Source organism: Schistocerca gregaria, chromosome 1 (assembly GCF_023897955.1).
Source record: "Schistocerca gregaria isolate iqSchGreg1 chromosome 1, iqSchGreg1.2, whole genome shotgun sequence".
Lineage (NCBI taxonomy): Eukaryota > Metazoa > Arthropoda > Insecta > Orthoptera > Acrididae > Schistocerca > Schistocerca gregaria.
Window position 1 is genome coordinate 554,232,266 of NC_064920.1, and position 25,552 is coordinate 554,257,817.

Here is a 25,552-nt window from a genome sequence, read left to right on the forward strand (position 1 = left end):
GAGAACTGTGAGCCAATAACGATAACTGCCAGAGGAAAACACCGATCTCTCATAGTTATTTCCATAGTCACTCGAATTCCTTATGATAACTCTCTTTATACTACCTGTACAAGCTAAACTGACAAATAAGGCGGTGGCTCAAGGGAACAACCGTACTTGTTAATGCCTGTACTGCAGATCCTATCAGCCACCACTCAGACATTAACTTTATTTAATTGTTTGTGCTAAAAGTAACGAAGGCGCACAGTATAGTACACAGTTCTTATCAACAGATGGCGCGCAGTCTCACAGTTATTCCCATGGCCTATAAAACGCCTTCCAAATGGTCTATCCCTCTCCTTCGCTCGTAGCCAGATCTCCGAAGAGTTGATGGGAAAGCGTAGTACGATCTTCGGTCAACAGATGGCGTGAGGCACTGTTGACACTAGACAGTTACTGAAATAACTGCCTGTATCAGAGGAACGGTTATCGCAGTAACCGTTACTTCTCAGTAACGTTATTTTTTGCCACCTCTAATGGGAGTACTCCCTCTGTCCTTTCCAGCCTACCGGTTGTGTAACTGGTGGCTTCACCCCTTGAGGCGAGAGAGTGATGGCTTGTTGCACAGCTGGATGGGGAGATGGTGATGCTACCTTGACACTGGGCGACGATTTCACAACCTCAGAGCTGAATTGGAGGTCACATGTCTGCATGGCCATGTCCTTCATGGAGCAAGGGGTAACAAGAACAGAACTATAGGTGCCAGATGAGAGAACACAGGGTTTGCAACTATTCAATAGCCTGTGAGCAATTGGGTAAGGCACTTTTTTCTTTACCCGGATCTTTTGGACAGCTCACTCATCAAGATACACAGGACAATCCTGAGAGGCGGCAGCATGGCTGGCATTGCAGTTGATACAGTGGTGAGGAGGTGGCGGACAACTGCCCTCTAGCTCATCCTTACCATAGTTTACACATTTGGCTGAGTGTCTACAAGATGTTCTAGTGTGGTTGAAATGATGACACTGGTAGCAGCGCATTACGTTCAGAATATACGGCTGGGCTGTGATAATTTCATAGCCTGCTTTGATCTTGGATGGAAGCACCACTCTACCAAAGGTGAGAGAAAAAGTGTGGATGGGCACTAAGGAGGAATCTACCTTCTTCATTACATGATGGATGGCAATGACACCCTGATGAGAGAGGTAAGATTGGCTTTCGGCCCCGGTTAGACCACCAAGCAGCTTAGTGTAAATAGCACCACAGGAAGAACTAAAAGTTCTATGGGCCTGGACATGAACAGGGTAGGTGTGGAGAAGTGAGGCAGCAAGCAGTTGTTGTGCTTGAGAATCAAAAGTAGTGTCCAAAAGCAAAGTGCCATTCTGTACATGAGAGCAGGATTCCACAGGGCCAGCAATTGTATCAACATCTTTCTAAATAATAAACGGATTTACCATGGCGAAGGACTGACTGTCTTCAGTATGCGAGACCACAAGGAAGCGTGGTGCAGCAGGAAGGGTCTTTGAATCATTAGCCTCATTACATTTACGTTTTGTAGACATTGATTGTGAAGGTTATCGACTCATTGCGGGAAAATCCCCCATCATTGCTAGTGTCTCCGATGGCATGCTCCTTCCAACTGGGGGCCCCTTAGGTGATTCACACCTCAGGCCACAAGTCCCGAACACCTAACAGAGGGACCAATCGGAGATTTGGGAAGGTTGCAGCTCAGGCACTCACCTCTCCCTGGACCTGGCCTACACCAGGGGGTTGTGCGAACCCTACCTGTCGACCGGGGGCTGCGAATTACACGTTACCCAGTAACCTGTTACGTGTCTGACACATGGGTCAGCCTTCAGGAGTGCACGGGGATGAAGAAGAAAAAGAGGAACTGCAAACACCGAAGCGGAGGAAGAAGAGGAGAAGGGAGACAAGGAAAGGAAAAGGGAACGGAAAACAGTGGTGAGACTGTACTTATGTCGCGACAGACAATCTGGAACATTCCCAATAACACCCCAGACATGTTCCCCAAGAGAGGGGAAAAAGAATAGCAAGAGGTGAGACATGCAGCACAGAAGGGAAAAGATGCTGCAAAGGCTGGGGGCATGTTGCAGCCAGGCACAAACCTGCCAAAAAGTGACAAGCCCCATGGGGGGGATGGAAAGAAAGGATAGAGAGAAAGCAGAAAGGTGGAAACAAGAGGAATCAACGTAGAAAGGTGCTTGCATGATTGTAGACAATGTGAACAGGTATGGTGAATGAAAGGTTGTGGAAGCTCCTGTAAGTTTACTTGATACAGAAACTATTAGCATTGTGGAAGTAACAAAGTAATGTAATAGCGTCAGCTCCAATATCTTGAGAAAATACTGAACTACCTGAAATGCCAAAAAAAAAAAAAAGTCTGTGCTGTATGGGAACAAATGTGTGTGTGAGTAGCAACACAGGCGAAACTGATACAGATGCAGTGGTACCACTGGGTGATAATGGTGGTTGTTTTGAGGCTGTGGAGTCTGCGCCAGATTTACAGGGAAGTATACATGCCACTAATTTTTGCCTCGTGCAGAGTGGAACAGCAGATGATGATTCACAGATAGATACTATGGTGAATGCACAGCAAACTTCTGATGATGTTAGTTGCGGATAATGAAGCAGTACAGACAAATTTGTTTTCGAAGGATGCAGATTTATTACCACAAGGGGTGCACCACCTTCACGATAGGGGTGAGGGAGGAAGTGAAGTAGAAAAAAATGACTGTAGATAAAGATCACGTGACAACACTGAATCCTTTCAGGAACATGTGCCGACAATCTGGGTCAATTTCCCAAAACTTGTAATGATATAGGGAATGTGGTTGAGAGGAAATGTCGTGTAATTGTTCTTAAAAGAACTGTCAAAATTGAGGAGACATTGTTTCAGCCAAAGGAGAAGCTGCAAGCAAGGCATAGTCGCAAGGAACTAAACTGTGTGTAATCAGCTGTTTATTTTGGGAAAATGTATGGGAATCTTTTGTTTCAAAGACAAAGTTGCAGATTATAAGTCAAAACAGCAGGTTAAAAAAACACATGATAGAAAAAAAGAAAACCATAAACTTGCTGTAACTTGTTAAAATGTAAATAAAGATAATGTAAAATAACAGTAAAAAGGGTTCAGTAAACTGAAACTTAAGAATAATGAACAGAATTAGTTATAACAAGACAGTCCACGTAAGGCAGCTCTCACGATCAAAAAAGTTGGTACTACATGCACAATGTACAATTGTGTGCAGAGGATAGGCAATGGGAGGGATGTTATCAGCAGAAAAATCTTATTGTACATTTTTAATTTTTTGAATGTTCTATCTGGCAAGCTCTGGGCTGGTTAAAAGACGAGGGCTAGTAGAAATCCTTGGGTAACAGAAGAAATATTGAATTTAATTGATGAAAAGAGAAATGCAGTAAATGAAGCAGGCAAAAAGGAATACAAATGTCTCAAAAATGAAATCGACAGGAAATGCAAAATGGCTAAGCAGGGATGGCTAGAGGACAGATGTTAGGATGTAGAGGCTTATCTCACTAGGGGTAAGATAGATACTGCCTACAGGAAAAAAAAGAGAGACCTTTGGAGAAAAGAGAACCACTTGTATGAACATCTCAGAAGAAAGATTAAGGAAAGGCAAGCCTACGTTTATAGCATTTGTAGACTTAGAGAAAGCTTTTGACAATGTTGATTGGAATACTCTCTTTCAAATTCTAAAGGTGGTAGGGGTAAAATAGAGGGAGCGAAAGGTTATTTACAATTTGTACAGAAACCAGATGGCAGTTCTAAGAGTTGAGGGACATGAAAGGGAGGCAGTGGTTGGGAAGGGAGTGAGACAGGGTTGTAGCCTATCCCCGATGTTATTCAATTTGTATATTGAGCAAGCAGTAAAGGAAACAAATGAAAAATTCGGAGTAGGTATTAAAGTCCATAGAGAAGAAATAAAAACGTTGAGGTTCACCGATGACATTGTAATTCTGTCAGAGACAACAAAGGACTTGGAAGAGCAGTTGAATGGAATGGACAGTGTCTTGAAAGGAGGATATAAGATGAACATCGACAAAAGCAAAACGAGGATAATGGATTTCTGTCGAATTAAGTTGGGTGATGCTGAGGGAATTAGATTAGGAAATGAGAGACTTAAAGTAGTGAAGGAGTTTTGCTATTTGGGGAGCAAAATAACTGATGATGGTCGAAGTAGAGAGGATATAAAATGTAGACTGGCAATGGCAAGCAAAATGTTTCTGAATAAGAGAAATTTGTTAACATTGAGTATTGATTTAAGTGTGAGGAAGTCGTTTCTGAAAGTATTTGTATGGAGTGTAGCCATGTATGGAAGTGAAACACGGATAATAAATATTTGGGACAAGAAGAGAATAGAAGCTTTTGAAATGTGGTGCTACAGAAGAATGCTGAAGATTAGATGGGTAGATCACATAACTAATGAGGAAGTACTGAATAGGATTGGGGAGAAGAGAAGTTTGTGGCACAACTTGCCCAGAAGAAGGGATCGGTTGGTAGGACATGTTCTGAGGCATCCGGGGATCACCAATTTAGTATTGGAGGGCAGTGTGGAGGGTAAAAATCGTAGAGGGAGACCAAGAGATGAATACTCTAAGCAGGTTCAGAATGATGTAGGTTGCAGTAGGTACTGGGAGATGAAGAGGCTTGCACAGGATAGAGTAGCATGGAGAGCTGCATCAAACCAGTGTCAGGACTGAAGACCACAACAACATGTTGGAATTAAGTAAAATGTTACCTGCCTCTTCTAGGGACAATCTTTGCTAAAGAGCATCCCACAACTATGGTCAAGAAACCTAGATTAACACGTAGTCTACTTCTAAAAAAAAAAAAAAAAAAAAAAAAAAAAAAAAAAAAAAAAAAAAAAAAAACAGTGTAGAGGTGGATTGACCCAAACAAAGACTGTTCATTATCAGGTGTTTTATTGGCTTCCCAGTGGCCTCTTACACATGGAATAATGTTGAAAGTATAATTTTATGAGCCCAAAAGGCACAGCAGCCTCAAATAAATGTGGTACAATATTCTGTTTGGGGATTTTATAAGATGACACCCAAACCCAAAAAATAACCAGCATTTCCAGCAGTGACTGAGGAATATTGTTGCTTGCACTGAAAAGTGTGTCCGCTCACTCACTTGACAGCATTCAAAATAAAGCTGAGAGGTAAGCCGAAGATGAATTCCTAATTAATGGTTATGCAGTCAGTTTATATACCACAAATGTAAGCAGTAATGTGAAAAGAGGACTGTAGTGTGCTGGGCACACTTGGGGGTGAGTGAGTGTTGGTGACAGGCTATGGGGACCACAGCAAACACTTTAACGAGTAGATGATGATGTAGACTGATCTAAAACAATAACAAATATTACAGCAAATATCAAGGCAGGGATCAGTCAGTTTCCACAGAAGTCAGGTGACATAATTATAATGGAAACAGCTAGAATTTTATGTACCTCTAAGCCACCTAACTGTAATTTGTCACAGGCAAAAAGGAAGGTGCTAAGGGGTATCAATGCAGATAAAACCATGATCCTTCTTACAATAAACAATGATAACACCATGGTCCTGATGAGGAGTGAATACTATCATGAAAAGATCAATAATATTTTGGATCCCACCAATCATTTAAAAAAAAAATCAAAAGGACCCAACAATGAAGATTTTAAACATCATTGATAGTCTGGTGAAAGTGTCTTTAAGCTCCTCTGACGACAAGAAGTTACTCTGCAAAACAGAAGTGTACCCGACTAGGCTCTATGGATTACCAAAGGTGCACACACCATAGAGTACTTTGATGTCTACTGTGTAAGTGCTAAAGGTTCTCCCATACACAAAAATTAGCTACACACCTTGCCTCATTGCTGCAACCTTATGTGAGTGGAGCTGACATACATATTAAAAATACATGTCATTTCATTGTAAAATTAAGAGAAATGCACAGGACCAAGGTATATCCTTGTTAATTTTGATGTTGGGTCATTATTAATTATTAAAATAACTTCCGGCCGCCGCACAGCGAGCGAGTGGCCTTATCAGCGCCATTGCGCAACCGGAAGTTAATTTTTCTGCAACACGGGCCTAGTAATACTAGGGTCCGTGTTGCCGCGGCAGCCTCGCCAGCGGCTAAGTCCCGTTCAAGGTCACCCGCCTAGCAAGCAAACCAGAGGGCCATCTTAAAAAAAAAAAAAAATTCACGAGCGGTCTGGTGCAACCCATAACCACCTAAATCATTATTTTTTTAGAAAGGAAATAAGGAAAGGAGATAAGGATCTTTATTGTCTATAATAAATCATACAATCGCCGTTGATCTTTATTTTACAATTGCCATTACCAACTTTGGCCCATATAAAGAGGTACTCATCAGCATTTAATTTCTTCTTCTTTCTAGTACTCAAAACAAATGGCATGCTTGGAACTAGAGTACCATAAGGCTGTTTAGCCAACAGTCCTGTAGTCTCCGAAATACTCCATGTCTTCCAAGTCAGAATGTTAGCATCAGGAAAAGCTTCAAGGCCACCATAATCTGCTTGATTGCCCCACAAAACAGCAAGTGTGAGCCAAGTACTACCTCCAAACACTGCTTGTACATCACAGGTAAAGTTCAGATGGAGTCCACGAAATACATTCGGACCTCCAATCAACTGCTGTTTATTAATTGACCAGCAAGGTCAATATCAATAGCCTTCAAACTGCGATAGACAGGTACACTGCGCCGCCAGCGACGACGCCATGCACGTCACAGAGGCATTGCTGTGGCACGTTTTCCAGTAGATATTGTGGTGTAGATATTTAGACACTGCTTCACCACGGCCTATTTTCAATTAGTGATTTTTATCAATAGATTGATGGGATGGTTATGGCAGTCCTCTTAGTCCAGCTGTTGCCAATTTGTTAATGGAAAACCAAAAAATAGGTGTTGCAGACTACCAGAAAAAGCCCAGCCAGGTGGTAATGCAATGTCGATGATACTTTCATAATATGGACATATGGTGCAGAGGAATTGGATGCCTTTCTGGTACATCTCAACAGTATCAATCCAAAAATATGATTTACTATGGGGACAGAGAATAACGGCCAGCTGAATTTCTTGGAGGTGTCTGTTATCAAGCGAGGGGATGGGACACTGGGCCATGGAGTAGACAGAACATCACGCATACTCACAGTTACCTACATAAAGATTCTAACCACAACCCCAAACAATAAAGTTTGATTAAAACCTTGGTAGATAGCACACAAAATTTGTGAATCAACTTACTTAAAAGATGAGCTTGAACATATACGGTCGATATTCAAGAAGAATTGTTATTCTAACTATAAGATAGATAGAGTGCTTCACCCTATGGAGAGAACCCAGGACCAATGAGGAAAAGTTTTCCTCAGTACAATTACAAAGGAACAGTGTTCAGCACACATTGGGAAAGTGTGGAGAAAGTGTAGTGTGGAAACTACTTTCAGACCCACCAGAAAGATGAAAGAATGTTTAAGATCGGCACAAGACATATGACACCTTTGGCGACACTGGGTGTATATAAAATTCTTTGAAGTTGCAGACTGGTTCACATTGGTACCACAAAAATAAGTGTTAACACTCATCTAGTTGAACACAAGAGGAATTTCTGCCTGCAACATATGGATAAATCAGCCATAGCAGAACACCTTTATCGAGAGGGTGACCATGAAATAAAATTCACTGAGACAACTGTCATATCGAAAACATTGTATTACCATGCGCTTATGTATAGAAAGGCTATTGAGATATATAAATACCATATCCATTTTAACAGAAAAGAGGAGCATCCCAAATTAGATGAAATTTGGATGTCAACAATGCAATGTAAGAATGACGATGTATTAGTTTCAATTGAAAATGTTGGCAATACCAGCAATAAACTCACAGCTGACATCACTTGATAGACTGTGGTGCCCTCTACAAACCTATACACTTAGTGCTCCTTACAGTTCTGGTTGCAGTTCACCATTTTACCTCTGAAGATGTCTCCCACAGTCAGAGAAGAAATGTTAAGAGAAAGTTTTCAACATCAACATTCGAGGTGAGCTCGTCGACATTGATAAAGAAACAACAAACATCTGAAAAACATCAATACATGCAACATGGGCTGAATAAAGTCACACTTTCACTTGTGTTTGTTTCAACTGAATTTACATTGAGTATTTGGTGAAATTATTACACTGAAACATAATTTCATTCTGCCCAGATTCTATAAAAAGGAAACTTTTTCGATCAACTTTCTAGTTTTTACTGTACACAAAGTAAATGCAATGCTAGTATTAATTTCTTACTATAGATTACCGCAATGGCAAAGACCCTACTTACTTACCTTTAACGAAGTAGCTGTAAATGGCTCCATCACTCTTCGAAAGTCTTTCACTAGCTCCAGAATGGAGTTGCCAACAATTCCACGGTGAATTATAAATGAATGAGGTGCTCTTGTGAATTCCTCTGGTTCATCTTTGTTGACCTTATTGTTTTTCACTGATTTCCCCTGAAACGATTTGTTGAGTTTACTATTATTTATTTGTTACATGGAAATATACACATCAAAAAGAGTTTTGCGTCATCCCGGTTCCCAGAACTCCTGAAGACAGACACTGATTGTGGATATTGCATAACAGACACAGTCCCTTTGACTGTTCAGAGATGTCACTAAACCCACCCACAGATGTAAACAATCACATATGAACAGTGCCTATTAGACGGAGGGGGTCCGGCAGCCGATCAGTTGGCTCGTGTTGTCTGTAGTTCAACCACGCCTAGATGGTCAATACCGCAGTTCGATTGTATCCATATAGTTACTTTGTGCCAGGAAGGGCTCTCAACAAGGGAAGTGCCCAGGTGTCTCGGAGTGAACCAAAGTGATACTGTTCGGACATGGAGGAGATACAGAGAGGCAGGAAATGTTGACAACATACCTCGCTCAGGACGCTCAAGGGCTACTACTGCAGTGGATGAGCGCTACCTAAGATTATGGCTCGGAGGAACCCTGACAGCAACTTCACCATGTTGAATAATGCTTTTCGTGCAGCCACAGGGCATCATGTTACGACTCAAGCTGTGCGCAATAGGCTGCATGATGCACAACTTCACCCCCCATGTCCATGGCGAGGTCCATCTTTTCAACCATGTCACCATGCAGCGCGATACAGATGGCCCCAAAAACATGCTGTATGGACCGCTCAGATTGGCATCACGTTCTCTTCACTGATAAGTGTTGCATATGCCTTCAACCACACAATTTTCAGGGATGTGTTTGGAGGAAACCTGGTCAGGCTGAAGCCTTAGACACATGTCCAGCGAGTGCAGGAAGGTGGAGGTTCCCTGCTGTTTTGGAGGGAGGGAGGAGCATTATGTGGGGATGACGTACGCCACTGGCTGTCATGGAAGGCACCGTAATGGCTGTACGATATGTGGATACCATCCTCCGACTGATAGTGCAACCATACCGGCAGCATATTGGCAAGGTATTCGTCTTCATGGACAACAATTTGCGCCTCCATTGTGAACATCTTGTAAATGACTTCCTTCAGGATAATGATATCGCTCAACTAGAATGGCCAGCATGTTCTCCAGACATGAAGCCTATAGAACATGCATGGGATGGATTGAAAAGGGCTGTTTATGGATGATGTGACCCACCAACCACTCTGAGGGATCTACGCTGAATCGCTGTTGAGGAGTAGGACAATCTGGACCAACAGTGCCTTGATAAACTTGTGGGTAGTAATGACAAATACAGGCATGCATCAATGCATGAGAACGTGCGAGAGGTACCGGTGTGTACAGCAATCTGGACCACCACCTCTCAAGATCTCACTGTTTGGTGGTACAACATGCAATGTGTGGTTTTCATGAGAAATAAAAAGGGCGGAAATGAAGTTTACCTTGATCTCTCTTCCAATTTTTTGTACAGGTTCCAAAACCGAGAGGATGCAAAACTTTTTTTGATGTGTGTATACATATTATCACATGCAAGCAATAAACAAATCTGAAAGAAATGCATTCTGAGGATAGAGTAAGCAACCATTCATTACTTTTCTCGAGAAACACCACAATTCACACCATTACTACAATAGATAATGCACTACACTTGCACCTATAAAGGGGTGATTCCATGAAAAGTAGCAACCAGATGCATATTTTAAAAGAAACATTTTTGTGTGCTGTAACTGCATTAAATGGTAATTAAATATATCAACATAGAACTTAAGGAAATTCACATATTATCAATTTGTAGCATTAGGTTACCCAACAGCTGATTTGTATATGCTGAATTAGTATATCTCCAAGTGGTACAACTGCATACTCGAGGTGTGATACACTGAAAGTGGTTCTAGTTTCCGAAAATAGTAAGTATTAATATACTCAACATGGATATTTTAATAATATATGTATAAACATATCTTAATTTCACCTTTGTCCCACCTGTGACACTATATATTTATTTATATTTTATTTATGCATTTATTTTACCTTGCAAGATTAGGGCCTTCAGGCCCTCTCTTACACCTAACCAGGCATGCTCAGATTGAACGAGTTACAGTTTCTACATAACATTAAGGACATATAATGTATTATGCAATATTGATGTTAAAGAAAAAAAAAGAGAGATTGTAACAGTAGTACAATGATAATTATAACAATAAAAAAATAATTATAACAATCAAGAATAATAATAATAACAATAATAATGGCTATGTATATGAAAGTAAACAAACTTTTCTTTTGTGAATGTCAGTCCCATTGGTAGTTGGGAATTTTCTCGTTATGTTCTTGCTGCTTGTGAGTTATTCTCATCGAGCAGAGACATAAGACGATAGAATGGGGTGAAAGAGATATATAAGAGGTAGATAGGTTAGAGAAAGAGAAATAGAATGGTAAAATTCGAAGCTGTGATGGAAAGGAGAAAGGAAGAGATGGGAGGGGCACAACAATGGTGGCTATACTGTCCCTAATATGTAAGTTTTGAGTTCCCTCTTGAATGTTGAGTAGTTCTGGATAAGACGCAGATCACAGGGGAGCGCGTTCCATAGTCGTATTGCTGAGATGGAGAATGACACGGAGAAAGATTTTGTGTTATGTACAGGTACAGCCAAGATGCTAGACGTATCCGATCTGGTACTGAGATTGTGGAATGATGATAGGTGTTTAATGTCAGAAGATAAGTATTGGGGGCACCAGTGGCTAAGAAATCGATGAAGTAAGCACATCGTGTGGAGATCGCGTGCCTTATGTGGGCGTATCCAACCTAGCTGGGAGTATGAAGGACTGATATGATCATACAACCGAATATTGCACACGTATCTAACGCAAGCATTCATCACTAGCTCGAGGCATCTAGAATTTTCACTATTTGTGCCGTGTTGAACTACATCGCAGTAGTAAAGATTAGGCAAGACTAGTGTTTGGACTAATTTTTGTTTAACATGGGTTGGAAATATTTTTCTAAATTTTTGAATTGCATGTAGGGAGGAGAGTGATTTCCGGCAAACTGTGACTGTTTGTTCTTCCCAGTTTAGGTGTTCATCCAAGATTATTCCAAGGTCTTTTACTGTTTTTTTGGTATGGTAGTTGGGTACCACTGAGGAGTATTTTAGGGACTGTTTCGCGAAAGTACCGGCTGATTAACTTTGGATGAGATATAAGTATGACCTGGGATTTCTTGGGGTTTAGTTTCAGACTTAGGTTCTGTATGCACATGAAAATATATAGAGGATGCTAATTTTACTTGAACAGTGCTGTAAGAGTATGAATTTACTTCTTTCTATCCATATCTACAGTCAAATAATTTAATTTTAAGATGTTCAGAAGTTTAATTTGGTTGACGTTTTGACAGAGACAGCAGATCAACCAAAACAGACATCAACAAGTGCAGCAAGGTGAGGAAAATGAGAAGTCACCGCAAAGAAGAAAATCTATGGTTACAGAAAGAAAAAAATAAAATGGTAAATGAAATAATAAAAATAAAAAAGAATGTATGACCGAACTGGAACTCCAGAAGTTTTGAAAGAAGGAGCATGATGGCTAGCTCCTTCAGAGGACAAAATAGAAGAATGCTATTCTTCTGTCCAATCCAATGCCAACTATACTACCATGCCGGTGTCCTGAGACATTCGGCAAGGCTCTATCAAAATCTGTCAGTGCACTATCCACATTCCCTTGGAGAAAGGTAGCTGTAGTTTAAGGACTGACAAAGGAAGTTGGTCTGGTCCCTACAAATGATACAAATGATATGCACAAGAAAATGTCCTCTAATCTCTATAAAGATTATTCCCAAGTTGCTGAGTTTTTCTTTTGGCCTGATATTGTACACACATGTCCAGGGAAGAAAGATAGTATGCGTATTTGGTTAAACAGAAATTTGATGCACACTAATGCTTAGATATGAATGTGTTAATAATACCTATTTTTAAATTGATACTTTGTAAAACTTATGTTTTAACATTTACTAACTTTTCTACACATGTAAATCTGACAATGTTTTGAGTGATACAGAAAATAAATAATGATGTACATTAATTGTGTTCTGCACCAGAAACCATTCAAAATAGAACATATGCCCATATGAAATTTTTTGCTTAAAATCAGTTCCTGCCATATCACTGGATATTGACCACTCCTTCTGTGACACCTAGTATATGTAGCTATCAACAACTTGTACAACAGGGTCTGAACATACATTTTTCAGGGTGCATGAATAATTATAGTTATCTTTCCTTACTATAACTGGAATTCAAGACAATCAGAGTAGCTGCAATAATGCACAAACAACTACACTGCTGAACACCCGAAAGCTCAATATTAATCAAACATGCTAAGAAAACCTGAGAGGTCAAATGATTTACTGATTGAACAGCAAAATAAGTTAACAGTTCTCAGAAAATTACAGGACAACAGCCTATTTTTAAATAAATTGTTTATATGTAAACCAGAATAACAAATTGACTGATGGTCAGTGGTTCATGAGACAGTCGTGACACTTGAGCATGTGGGATACATGAGCCAGTCATGTTTTCTCATCAGTACATCAATTTATTTCCCCATAGGTAGTATCACTGTTTAGTTTTCATTAGTATTTCACAAGGGACAAATTATCAGCTGTCTTGAAGCATGATGGAAGTAGTGCTGTCTGCTTACTGTCTTTGCTATCTAAACAGTAAACAATTAGGTAAATGGTTTCAAACAATGCAAACTCCAGGTAGGAACATCAACAATGTAGGAAAAGGTCAAGAGTGTAGGAAAAGACAGATTGGTACTCACCATAAAGAAGATACACTAAGCTGCAGACAGGAACAGCCTTCATCAGCAAAAAGAGGAACACACACCATTCATACACACAGCAAGTACACCCCATGCGCACATAACCACCAATTCTGCCCCGAGGTGCCGGAGTTGGTGATCTTGTGGGCATCAGGTTTCCTTGCTTGTGTGTTTCTCTTTTGCTGATGAAGGCTATGGCCAAAAGCTTTATGTAAGTGCCTTAATTGTGCCTGCCTGCAGTTTAGCATGCCTTCTTCTTGTAAGTAGCAATCTGTCTCTTCATGCATTGCTGCTGTAGGTAAATGGTTTCCAGTTTTTATGTTTAACTAAAAGAAACTTAGCAACTTATAGTTAGAACCATTTTTTCATTGTCTAACAGTCTGAATATTTGCATACATATGTTACATACATGAGCCATGGCTCAACTACCCCTAAGCTAAAATTAAATTCATTGCTACATATTGTACACAAGAACTTTTCTCACATAAACAGTCTTATAATATTGTTATTACAGAAACATGTTTGTAAAAGTCTTTAGATAGTTACAAAATCTTTAAGCCTAACAGAATAATTTGTTAGTAGGTAAAGCTTATCCACTAGCTTTTACGAGTATGAATATCTGCGAACACTTTCAAGTTATTGGTGTTTTCACCCTGAATACTACTACTTTCACTGATGATGAATTTCTGAGACAGTAACTGATAGGGCACTGGCATTCGTATGTCCCTGTGGAAACTACTCTGGCTTCTTCAAATAACCGAAAAGATACTGAGAAAACTGAAACCAGTGGGGATGGGCTTAGGTCAGAGCCCTCGCCAAGTGCAGCCATTGTTTCACCACGAATTGTGAGACTTTTCCTAAAACCTTGCCTTCCTTAATGAAGGCAGTAGGAAAAAGAGTAAAATCATAAAAAATGGGAAGTCAATTAAAACAATGCCCTACATGAAAACAGAAACAGTTCAAAGCGCAGCGTCTCCCACAAAAATCCAAAATGAAAACTTCCGCAGAAACATCTGACAAACAACCTGAGAATTATTCAACAAAAAGCACGAGCTCATCCGTGGCATAGTGTAATCTGAATAGCAGTGATGATTTAGCAGTGGACAGAAATAGTTTTTGGTAAAATTTGAGGGGGAAAAAGTGTTAAGCAATTGGTTGGAAAAGCTATTAATAAAGAAGAGGTAGGAGCGAAAGTTAAGTTTGCAAGGCAAACTGCGGACTAACATTAATTGGTCTCCATATGAAGGCAACACTGCTGTTGATAAGATGAAATAGAACTGATTCTTCAACATTCCATCATCAATACCAAAACGATCATGTGACTATTTTCATTTTCTTAACTAGTTTTGAAGGACTTCCTGTTTCTTAGAGTTTAAGTTTTTAACATTATAGTGTTATTAACGTGAGATTTTAAATTCCACACATAAATGCTTTGAGAATAAAATGATGGTTTAAGTGTGTTATTTTCGAGCTCAAGTTTCCCCACATGGGAATCCTTGAGCCATGGTGTAAAGAACTTTTTTAAACATTTTTTTCATAGTTACATATTTTCCAATTCATTTTTTTAAATAAATAGGATTTAACGGGAAAATGTAATGCTCATTATCACAGTTTCAGTTTTGTTTTAAACACACAAAAAAATTAAAAAGTGAGTCAACTATCCCCTACAGATCAGGTATCATAGCAATGGGAAATTAGAGGACCAATTATGCCACAATATTTGATCTATTCCCCAGATGTTATTGTGAAACCCAAAGCCCAGTTGACCACAATCAGTTGCAGATGACAACTGCAACCAATAATGTTATTCCTGTTAATTATTTACCATCCTTTCTTTCATTACACTGTATTGTCAGCTTATGTAATAGTGTGTCTGAAGGCAGCAGCAAAGTGCACAGAAAAACAAAAATATTATGATCCCGAAAAAGAGAACCTGATACTGCACAGTACAGGAGCCTGTTAATGTCAACAATCAATTGGTAATTATACAATAGTTATTACCACAGCTATAATGCACACACACACAAAGTGACAACATTTTAACTTTTAAGGTCAACTATTATAGCATTGTGCAGGTAGGAATATGATACCCGATGTATCTTGTGCAAAGAAGGATGGAAAATACTTTGCAGCAGTGCCAGTGTGCTGCCAGCCTCTGTCCTGCACCATCCTCTTCAGCTCTCGTATAACCTGGTAACATTGGGGTAACTGCAAAATTGATCCCATTTCTGATTCTGCTTTGAAAACTACACTTGGAAAACTCTTTGTGTCACTCCTCAACATCATACTTGTCCCATCTGCATTATACCACATATAATGAACACTGCAATGGCTCAAGTACCTTTTACATACCTAAACTACCACCAAAATCAGAGTTAAATGTTCTATGTGCACCCCAAGTGCACACTACAGGCAGCTACGGGAGAAACACACCATTACCTGCAGTGTCATGTGATACACTGTGCCTTGCAACTGGACTTATTACTTCACCATTTGCCTTCTTGGTGCATACCACAATAAACACTTTGTAAAATTGTCAAGATACATTTTCCCACTTTATTGTGGAATATCCGTAAAACCATAAGGGTGTATGGAGAGAGCGAATTGTGCCAATTTCCTAATGTTGGTTCTTTTATTAACTCCTCATCTTTTTCTGCATTTATTGTATTCAGTTTTATAACTTTTTTTATATCATCCAAAGCTATGTGTGTAAAAAGTGATGGACAATTCACATGAGCATAGCTAGATGTAAAGGCAAACTTCCATATAAACTACGAAATATATTCCCACATTTCTATCATATGTCAACACACAGCTCCATAGCAAGTAAGCCAAAGAGAACAGGTGATACTAGGCAAATTCAATATTGTCTATACGTGTACACGCGCGCGCGGGTGTGTGTGTGTGTGGAGGGGGGGGGGGGGGGGGGGGGGCGGTAAGTGTGTAACGTCTCATAAAATTTTTACTAAAAGATAAAAACAGTCACCCGCTGTTTGTGCAGAACTTATTCGATGTACGGCACTATTACAGTAATCAGGTGCATACATATCATTTTCTTACCCCTCGTTTTAAAAAGATTTCAGTTTCTTCGAATAAAACCTGCAAGCCTTACAAATACAATTCTATGTGGTATCAGAATAGGCAAATGCTTAATTCTGTTTCCCGAGTCACTCTCGGGGTTCACAGATATTACTTAATATTGTTTGAAACACCGCGGGAAGTGGCTGTGTACTTTCCGAACCTACTTAGGAGTACATACATGAAACATATTTACAAAACATTTTAAAAGGCCAAATGCATTTCCTTAGCCCAATAGCTTTTACTCACCTTCTTATGTTTCTTTCCCATGACGACGCTTTAAATTAGGCGAAAATACTAATGTAAAAAGGTTAAAAGTTCTTTCGACCAAGGCCTTCCTTCCACTCTACACCCTCATTCGCACTTGACAGCCAGATGATAACAGCTGAAGTTGCTACCCCACGAACTATCTTGTATTCGCGCTGCATGTAAACCACATTATCAACAAAACACCGTAGCACGTGCCTATAAAAGTAAACACTAAACAATCCAAAGCTAAAGTCATATACTCTTTGAACAAGAGATCACCCGCTACATTGCCATCCTCGTGTCTTTATTTGTATATACTTCGTGAAAGATCTTTGGTTTCAAACAAGTAAAGAGCAATAGTTACTCTCCCATTTCTTTGTGAAAAAAGCAGGAAAAAGTTGTTAAAAAACATACAAGTCGAGTGTATTAAATAAAAACAGCAGGACCAGAACAATAATTACGGACAGTGCCCCCGTCGTGGAGCTACACAATCGAGAATTACAGGGAGCGGCAGCTCTCCTGAACATGAGTATGGACATCGAGCGAACGACGAGCGCTGCAACAAATCGCACACTGGAGCGGAAGGAAGAATTATTTAAAAGAGAGGAGACGAGCAGTCATCATTCCACAACTCCAACAACAAATAACGAAGGAGATAAAACATCCGACATCGCTCAACACAGGTATGTGACAATTTTAATTAAAATAATGGATCAAGTTCCCTTCCACGAAGGGGGACTTGGAGGTCGGCAGCGTGTGATTCTGAGTACAAGCAGAAAATCATAAATCTCAAGTTTGTGGCGAATTCGGATTGATCTAGCAGAAAGAGAGGCTGCAAACAAGCGTGTGGAGGACAACACGCTTCATCAGAAACAGATGGTAGCAAACATATCAGCAAGGAGTTATTAGAAATGTAGATCCCAAATTAACAGAGTTAAAGTTGAAACATGCTATTCAGTCTACTTTCACAGTCACCCATGTACGCAGAATGATCAAAAGAAAAAGTAATTTAGAAACAACGAACTACATACCCTGGCAAACGCAGTTCCTACCAGAATATGTGACTATATACGGTATGAAGTGTAATGTTAGACCCTACATACCCCTAGTGACACAGTGTTTTAAATGCCTTTGATATGGTCATCTTAGTAATCAATGTCAGTCACAGTCTCAATGCAGTCAGTGTGGAATGAACCATGGACATGTGAAATAATGTGCTGTGTCCACTGTAAAGGGAACCACACATCGAGAGATAAGTCTTGCTCAGTGCATCTCAAACAACAAAAGATTAAGAAAGCGTGAGCTACATACAATATATCCTTTAAGAAAGCTGAAGAATATGGAAACCAAAGACCTTATGCTGCTGTGGCAGAGAACCTTGATACGAGTAAATCGGATTGGGAGAAAGAGTCCCCCACCCTCCTGTCCCACCTGTGAAAGCTATTCAGTACGGTTTCATGACAACTGTTCATCACAGTAGGCCAAAACAAGACTAAGCCAACTCCAAGTTCTGTTTCTGCAAATACAAATTTACCAAAATCTCCTGTTAAAGAAAATACATATGCACCATGACCACATACTCCTGCACCACAACACGCAGTTATATCAGGAGTGGAGGATAAGAACATGGCGATAATCGAATAGTTGGTAGCTGGAATAACAAATCTAATACACAGTTTACTTCATTAAACAAAGATAGTTTGGATCAAGCGAATATGTACAATATGGTTGCTCTGATAGTATAAAACGAATATGGATCAGGACAGAAAGAGGTTATAATTACATTCTACTCAAATAAACAGATATTAATGTTCTCCACTGGAATGCTAGATCATATATGCTACTAGAGAGTCATTCATGTATGAAATTTTTACTGAAGACTATTCTATCGCTGTTATAAATGAATCCTCTATTAAACCAAACATTTCTATTAGATGTCGAGGATATCAGGTGATAAGATCGGATCGAGAGGATGGAAAATGTGGGGTAGCCATATCAATTGGAACAAAATTCAACAGTAAACCCATTACAGTGACACTGCCTAACCTTTACTTTCAACCAATGACAGTAGAAGTAAGTACTAACAAATTTAATTTCTCCAGTGCATCTGAAAATCGTCCCCCAAACATGTATAAATTTCTAACAACACATATGTTGCAACATACATCAAAACCAATCCTAACATGTGGGGACTTCAGTGCCCATCAAACAGCACGGGGGTGTCATATGAATGATAAGGCAGGGGAGTATATAATGTATTGCATTGATGATTATAGCACAATGATGGATTTGTAACATCAAACCAAAGACCGTGAATGAGACCAACTGCAGTGGCTTCTCCCTGTATGAACCAAATCACAGCATGCTATGTTCTGCAGGATGCTATGGGATCAGATCATTTCCCTATAACCATGAATATGAGAAAAGTAACTGAGCACATGTTGCCAACAGATTGACACAGAACATGAACAAAGTGGTTTGGTATAAATATCGCCAAATCTTTGAATTGGAAGTAAAATCGATAGGAAAAACCAACCTTCACACAGGGCCTATACACAACTACAGAACAGCATATATTATGTAGCAAATAAATTCATCCCAAAACGACATTTACCAACAAAAGCAAGATGAATGGGTAATTCATTGTGGAATAAAGACTGCAATAAAGCAAAACAAGACAGAAAGCAGCGTTATGTGAATATGTTAAACAGCCTAATGTGAACAGATTTTTGTTCTATAAACAAATGGCGGCTAAAACCAAGGAAATACTGAAATCCAAAAAGGAGAGTAGTTGGATAAAATATTATAATAGTTTGAGCAATAACACTAAATCAACAGAGATATGGCAGAAGGTCAACAGATTTAGGAATATTGGCCGTGGAGTCAATAATATACAATAATATGAGTGGATAGAAGAATTCTGTGACCGTCTTGTCCCAACAAGTGTTCACAATAAGCTAGTCAGGAGACAAAGGGGAACTCCTGCAACTCAACATGTGCTGACTATGCACTTAAGTATTGATGACTTAATGTCGGTCATCAAAGACAGCCCTAACACTGCACCAGGACTCGACCAGATCACATATTCCACGACACAAGATTTGCCTGACAATGCTATAGAATTACTTCTTCAAATCAATAGTGGAATTTGGATGCATCAAGAATTGGTTCCAGAATGGGAGACATAGATCATAGCCCCCTTATATACTAAATGGAAAGCTCCATTATTAGTCACATCCTACACACTGTTTGCATTGTCATCATGTCTTGCTAAAATACTGGAAAAACTAATCAAAAGGCGATTGGAATGGTGGGTAGAGTCTTTGTTCTTACTAACTGGATTGCAATTCGGGTTCTATAGAGGCTACATGGACAAAATTTCAATATTAGTTTCCACCATGTTAGCTGGTTCTGGTGAGAACAAATACGCAGAACCACTATTGTCGGATACTGCATAAGCATACGATAATATTCAGACAAATGTATTATTAGATAAGTTACTACTTTTAGGAGCTCCACCTGAATTTTCTAGAAGTCATATCGTCATTAATCTGTGAATGAACTGTATATATTAGCAACAATACTGGATTCAAGGGTCCACACTTGGTGGACAGCAGCATGCCCGAAAGATCGTACTCAGTCCACTAGTACAAGCAATATATACCTATGAAATGGAAAGGGCAGTAACTCAACCAGATAGAATTATAGAGTCTGTAGATGACATATGTGTATTTCCTTCCTATGTATTACTGCAGGAGGCGATGAACAATCTTACATCTTGAATAAAGAACGTGAGTTGGTTGCTTTGTGGAAATGACCTGGTAATGGCGCCTGAGAAATCTTCAGTAATCATATTCGCCAGGAATGGCTACATACAAAGAAATTGTTTAATATGCATAGACGATAAAGTAATACACGTCAAAACGCTTATTTGGTTTTAGGAATGACACTAGGCAGCAAGCTTCCTTGGATGGCATATATTCAAATCTTAATTGAAACCAGTGAGCTAACGCTTAATACTATTCGATTACTACAAAATGGTGGGGAGAGCATACTTCAGTGCTGCTGCTACTGTGTAGTGTCGCCACATTGTACTCGACAGGAATAAAGGTGTTATGAATTAATAATGTTTCTTTGGCGTTTCTGACGCTTCCACAGCCATTTCCTAGCATCCTAACAACTCGAGAGGTCAGCGCTCGGCCATCCAGTCCACTGTAGGCGACCGGGACCACCAGGGCGCCTACAACTATATCGCTCACTCATTAGATCCAGATTAGATTATCGATGTATATACTAGAAATAAACAACATGCAAAATGTCAGAGAAGCTGGATAATTGCAGTACCGCTGTATACAAACCTGCTTACAAGTAATGAAATCCACGCCAATAAATGCATTCCTGGTGGAAGCACAAGAGATTCCGCTCCTTATGAGGAGAAAGATGCTTGTGCAACAATACATAGTACAGAAATTATTATGCTCTTAGCATCCAATCCATCAGATTTTACGACTGTACTGTCCTCTCCAGATGGCAGAAAGCCTTTTGATTTAATTCCAACATATAACGATTTGTCAGATGAGTGCAAAGATATTGCCACATATGACCTTTTTACCAATATGGCTATTTCATAATCAGGGATCATCTAATTTGAAACAATAGAGGGAGAGTCTGACTTCTTGGAGATAACTGCAGCCTGCAGACACAAATGGAGGAAACAAGACAATGCGTAAGCCACATACACGCAGAAGGATCAAAGATAGCAGGAGAAGACAACACAGGATGTGGTATATTAGTCCACAGCTCCAGATGACCTGAAAATATAAATATCTGCAACTGTTTCTATGACAGTGGTTTGAAAATTTCCCAGAACAGAATAGAAAAGAAGTACTTACATCGCTGAAAGTTTTTTATTTTTCAAAGTAGTCTCCTTGTAGATTAACCCTTTCGATCACGAATTATTTTTTCCTGAAAAAAATCCTTGATTTTCTATCCAGTACTTCGAATTAAATTATGATTTTTCAGATGTATAAAATATTCCTAGGTGCCCCAAAGGGGGGATACAACGCGTCCCGAAATGTGTTCAAGTGAGTGCAGTATAAGTCAAAAAGTCAAAGTATTTGATTTTATTTCAAAAACATACATAAATTAGGGAAAGTTTACTTAATGATTATATACATAAACTATGGTTTTTCACTTTTGAAGAATGATAATCAAAGAAACAATTTATTTTCTATACAGACATAAGTGAAAGTTATATGTTACATAATAACATTTGGTTTTACCTTTGTAACCCGATTTCTTGTACCTGTCAAATGATTTTTTGTCGCTGACCTCTGGAAGAGACCCAAAGTTTTCCAAACAAACTTCAGCTGACTCTGGACGAACTTCCGCATTGGCTCATTTTGAAGTACTTGGACTCTCACTATTGGGACACCCCTTTTCCTGGCACCTGGCTTATCTGCTTTTGTCAGTAATTTCGCCACATTTTCCCTAAAATGAAGCAAATCAAGGGTCTTATTTTTAGGAGCACCTAATTCTTATGCACTTTTCTTGTACTCAGTCCATGCATTTACACATGAAATACCAATTGTATGAGCGAACATGCGTCCACCTTTAGGTTGGAAATTTGGCTATAACCCGTCGAAAATAACTGTCGAAAATAGTGTTTGGTTTCAAGAGCAGCTAACTGCATGATGTCCTCGGGTGCAAAGCCTGCTAAATGCCCTATAGGCGTGGCTCTCGCCCTGTCATGTTCAGATACAAAGCACGTGAACAGACATCAGAGTTTCCAATCTGGACATTCAAAGCTATCTTTCAGAGCGGATATTTTTCTTATTCAGCTTTACATTGGCTGGGCTGTAACAAATTCTTGCGCAACAATAACAATCCTGCTTCCAATGCATAGTCATTTGGATGGGCTGAATGTTTCGTGATTATCTCAGTGTCAATTATCATGAAGTTAGCGAGCTTTGCGTCTAGACTACTCAGCTCACAGTAAGTGTTGTTGTTGCGGTCTTCAGTCCTGAGACTAGTTTGATGCAGCTCTCCATGCTACTCTATCCCGTGCAAGCTTCTTCATCTCCCAGTACTTACTGCAACCTATGTCCTTCTGAATCTGCTTAGTGTATTCATCTCTTGGTCTCCCTCTATGATTTTTACCCTCCACACTGCCCTCCAATGCTAAATTTGTGATCCATTGTTGCCTCAGAACATGTCCTACCAACCGGTCTCTTCTTCTAGTCAAGTTGTGCCATAAACTCCTCTTCTCCCCAATCCTATTCAGTACTTCCTCATTAGTTATGTGATCTACCCATCTAATCTTCAGCATTCTTCTGTAGCACCACGTTTCAAAAGATTATATTCTCTTCTTGTCCAAAATATTTATCGTCCATGTTTCACTTCATTACATGGCTACACTCCATACAAATACTTTCAGAAACGACTTCTTGACACTTAAATCTATACTCGATGTTAACAAATTTCTTTTCTTCAGAAACGCTTTTCTTGCCATTGCCAGTCTACATTTTATATCCTCTCTACTTCAACCATCATCAGTTATTTTGCTCCCCAAATAGCAAATCTCCTTTACTACTTTAAGTGTCTCATTACCAAATCTAATTCCCTCAGCATTACCCAACTTAATTCGACTACATTCCACTATCCTCGTTTTGCTTTTGTTGATGTTTATCTTATATCCTCCTTTCAAGATACTTTCCATTCCATTCAACTGGTCTTCCAAGTCCTTTGCTGTCTCTGACAGAATTACAATGTCATCGGCGAACCTCAACGTTTTTATTTCTTCTCCATGGACTTTAATACCTACTCTGAATTCTTCTTTTGTTTCCTTTACTGCTTGCTCAATATACAGATTGAATACATTGGGTAGAGGCTACAACCCTGTTTCACTCTCTTCCCAACCATGTCCCTCGACTCTTATAACTGCTGTATGGTTTCTGTACAAATTGTAAATAGCCTTTTGCTCCCTGTATTTTACCCCTTCCACCTTTAGAATTTGAAAGAGAGTATTCCAGTGAGCATTGTCAAAAGCTTTCTCTAAGTCTACAAATGCTAGAAACATAGGTTTGCCTTTGTTTAATCTTTCTTCTAAGATAAGTCTTAACGTCAGCATTGCCTCATGTGTTCCAGTATTTCTACGGAATCCAAACTGATCTTCTCCAAGGTTGGCTTCTACTAGTTCCATTCATCTGTAAGGAATTCGTGTTAGTATTTTGCAGCTGTGGCTTATTAAACTGAAAGTTTGTAATTTTCACATCTGTCAACACCTGCTTTCTTTGGGATTGGAATTATTATATTCTTCTTGAAGTCTGAGGGTATATCGCCTGTCTCATACATCTTGCTCACCAGATGGTAGAGTCTGGTTAGGACTGGCTCTTCCAAGGCCGTCAATAGTCCCAATGGAATGTTGTCTACTCCCCGGGCCTTGTTTCGACTCAGGTCTTTCAGTGCTCTGTCAAATTCTTCACGCAGTATCGTATCTTCCATTTCATCTTCATCTACATCCTCTTCCATTTCCATAATATTGTCCTCATGTACATCGCCCTTGTATAGACCCTCTATATACTCCTTCCACCTTTCTGCTTCCCCTTCTTTGCTTAGAACTGGGTTTCCATCTGAGCTCTTGATATTCATACAAGTGGTTCTCTTTTCTCCAAAGGTCTCTTTAATTTTCCTGTAGGCAGTATCTTACCCCTAGTGAGATAAGCCCCTGCATCCTTACATTTGTCCTCTAGCCATCCCTGCTTAGCCATTTTGCACTTCCTGTCAATCTCATTTTTGAGACGTTTGTATTCCCTTTTGCCTGCTTCATTTACTGCACTTTTATATTTTCTCCTATCATCAATTAAATACAATATTTCTTCTGTTACCCAAGGATTTCTACTAGCCCTCATCTTTTTACCTACTTGATTCCCTGCTGCCTTCAGTGCTTCATCCCTCAGAGCTACCCATTCTTCTTCTACTGTACTTATTTCCTCCATTCCTGTCAATTGTTCCCTTATGCTCTCCCTGAAACTCTGGACAACCTCTGGTTCTTTCAGTTTATCCAGGTCTTACCTCCTTAAATTCCCACCTTTTTGCAGTTTCTTCAAATTTAATCTGCAGTTCATAACCAATAGATTGTGTTCAGAGTCGACATCTGCCCCTGGAAATGTCTTACAATTTAAAACCTGGTTCCGAAATCTCTGTCTTGTTGTTGTTGTTGTTGTCTTCAGTCCTGAGACTGGTTTGATGCAGCTCTCCATGCTACTCTATCCTGTGCAAGCTGCTTCATCTCCCAGTACCTACTGCAACCTACATCCTTTTGAATCTGCTTAGTGTACTCATCTCTCGGTCTCCCTCTACGATTTTTACCCTCCACGCTGCCCTCCAACGCGAAATTTGTGATCCCTTGATGCCTCAAAACATGTCCTACCAACCGATCCCTTCTTCTAGTCAAGTTGTGCCACAAACTTCTCTTCTCCCCAATCCTATTCAATACCTCCTCATTAGTTACGTGATCTATCCACCTTATCTTCAGTATTCTTCTGTAGCACCACATTTCGAAAGCTTCTATTCTCTTCTTGTCCAAACTAGTAATCGTCCATGTTTCACTTCCATACATGGCTACACTCCAAACAAATACTTTCAGAAACGACTTCCTGATACATAAATCTATATTCGATGTTAACAAATTTCTCTTCTTCAGAAACGCTTTCCTTGCCATTGCCAGTCTACATTTTATATCCTCTCTACTTCGACCATCATCAGTTATTTTACTTCCTAAATAGCAAAACTCCTTTACTACTTTAAGTGTCTCATTTCCTAATCTAATTCCCTCAGCATCACCTGATTTAATTTGACTACATTCCATTATCCTCGTTTTGCTTTTGTTGATGTTCATCTTATATCCTCCTCTCAAGACACTGTCCATTCCGTTCA

General features: G+C 39.5%; 1 protein-coding gene across 1 annotated transcript in view; it reads right to left on the reverse strand.

Annotated features, from left to right (window-relative positions):
- LOC126356228 (protein Peter pan) overlaps positions 1 to 16,926 on the reverse strand; it is an 85,496-nt gene extending 68,570 nt beyond the window's left edge. Inside the window, exons 1-2 of the mRNA XM_050007049.1 lie at positions 16,616 to 16,926; positions 8,352 to 8,516 (exon numbers count right to left, since the gene is read on the reverse strand). Of these exons, the coding sequence (XP_049863006.1) occupies positions 8,352 to 8,516; positions 16,616 to 16,636 (186 nt within the window). The 5' untranslated portion in view covers positions 16,637 to 16,926. The remainder of the gene's footprint in view (positions 1 to 8,351; positions 8,517 to 16,615) is intronic.
- Between the last annotated feature and the right edge of the window lie 8,626 nt (positions 16,927 to 25,552).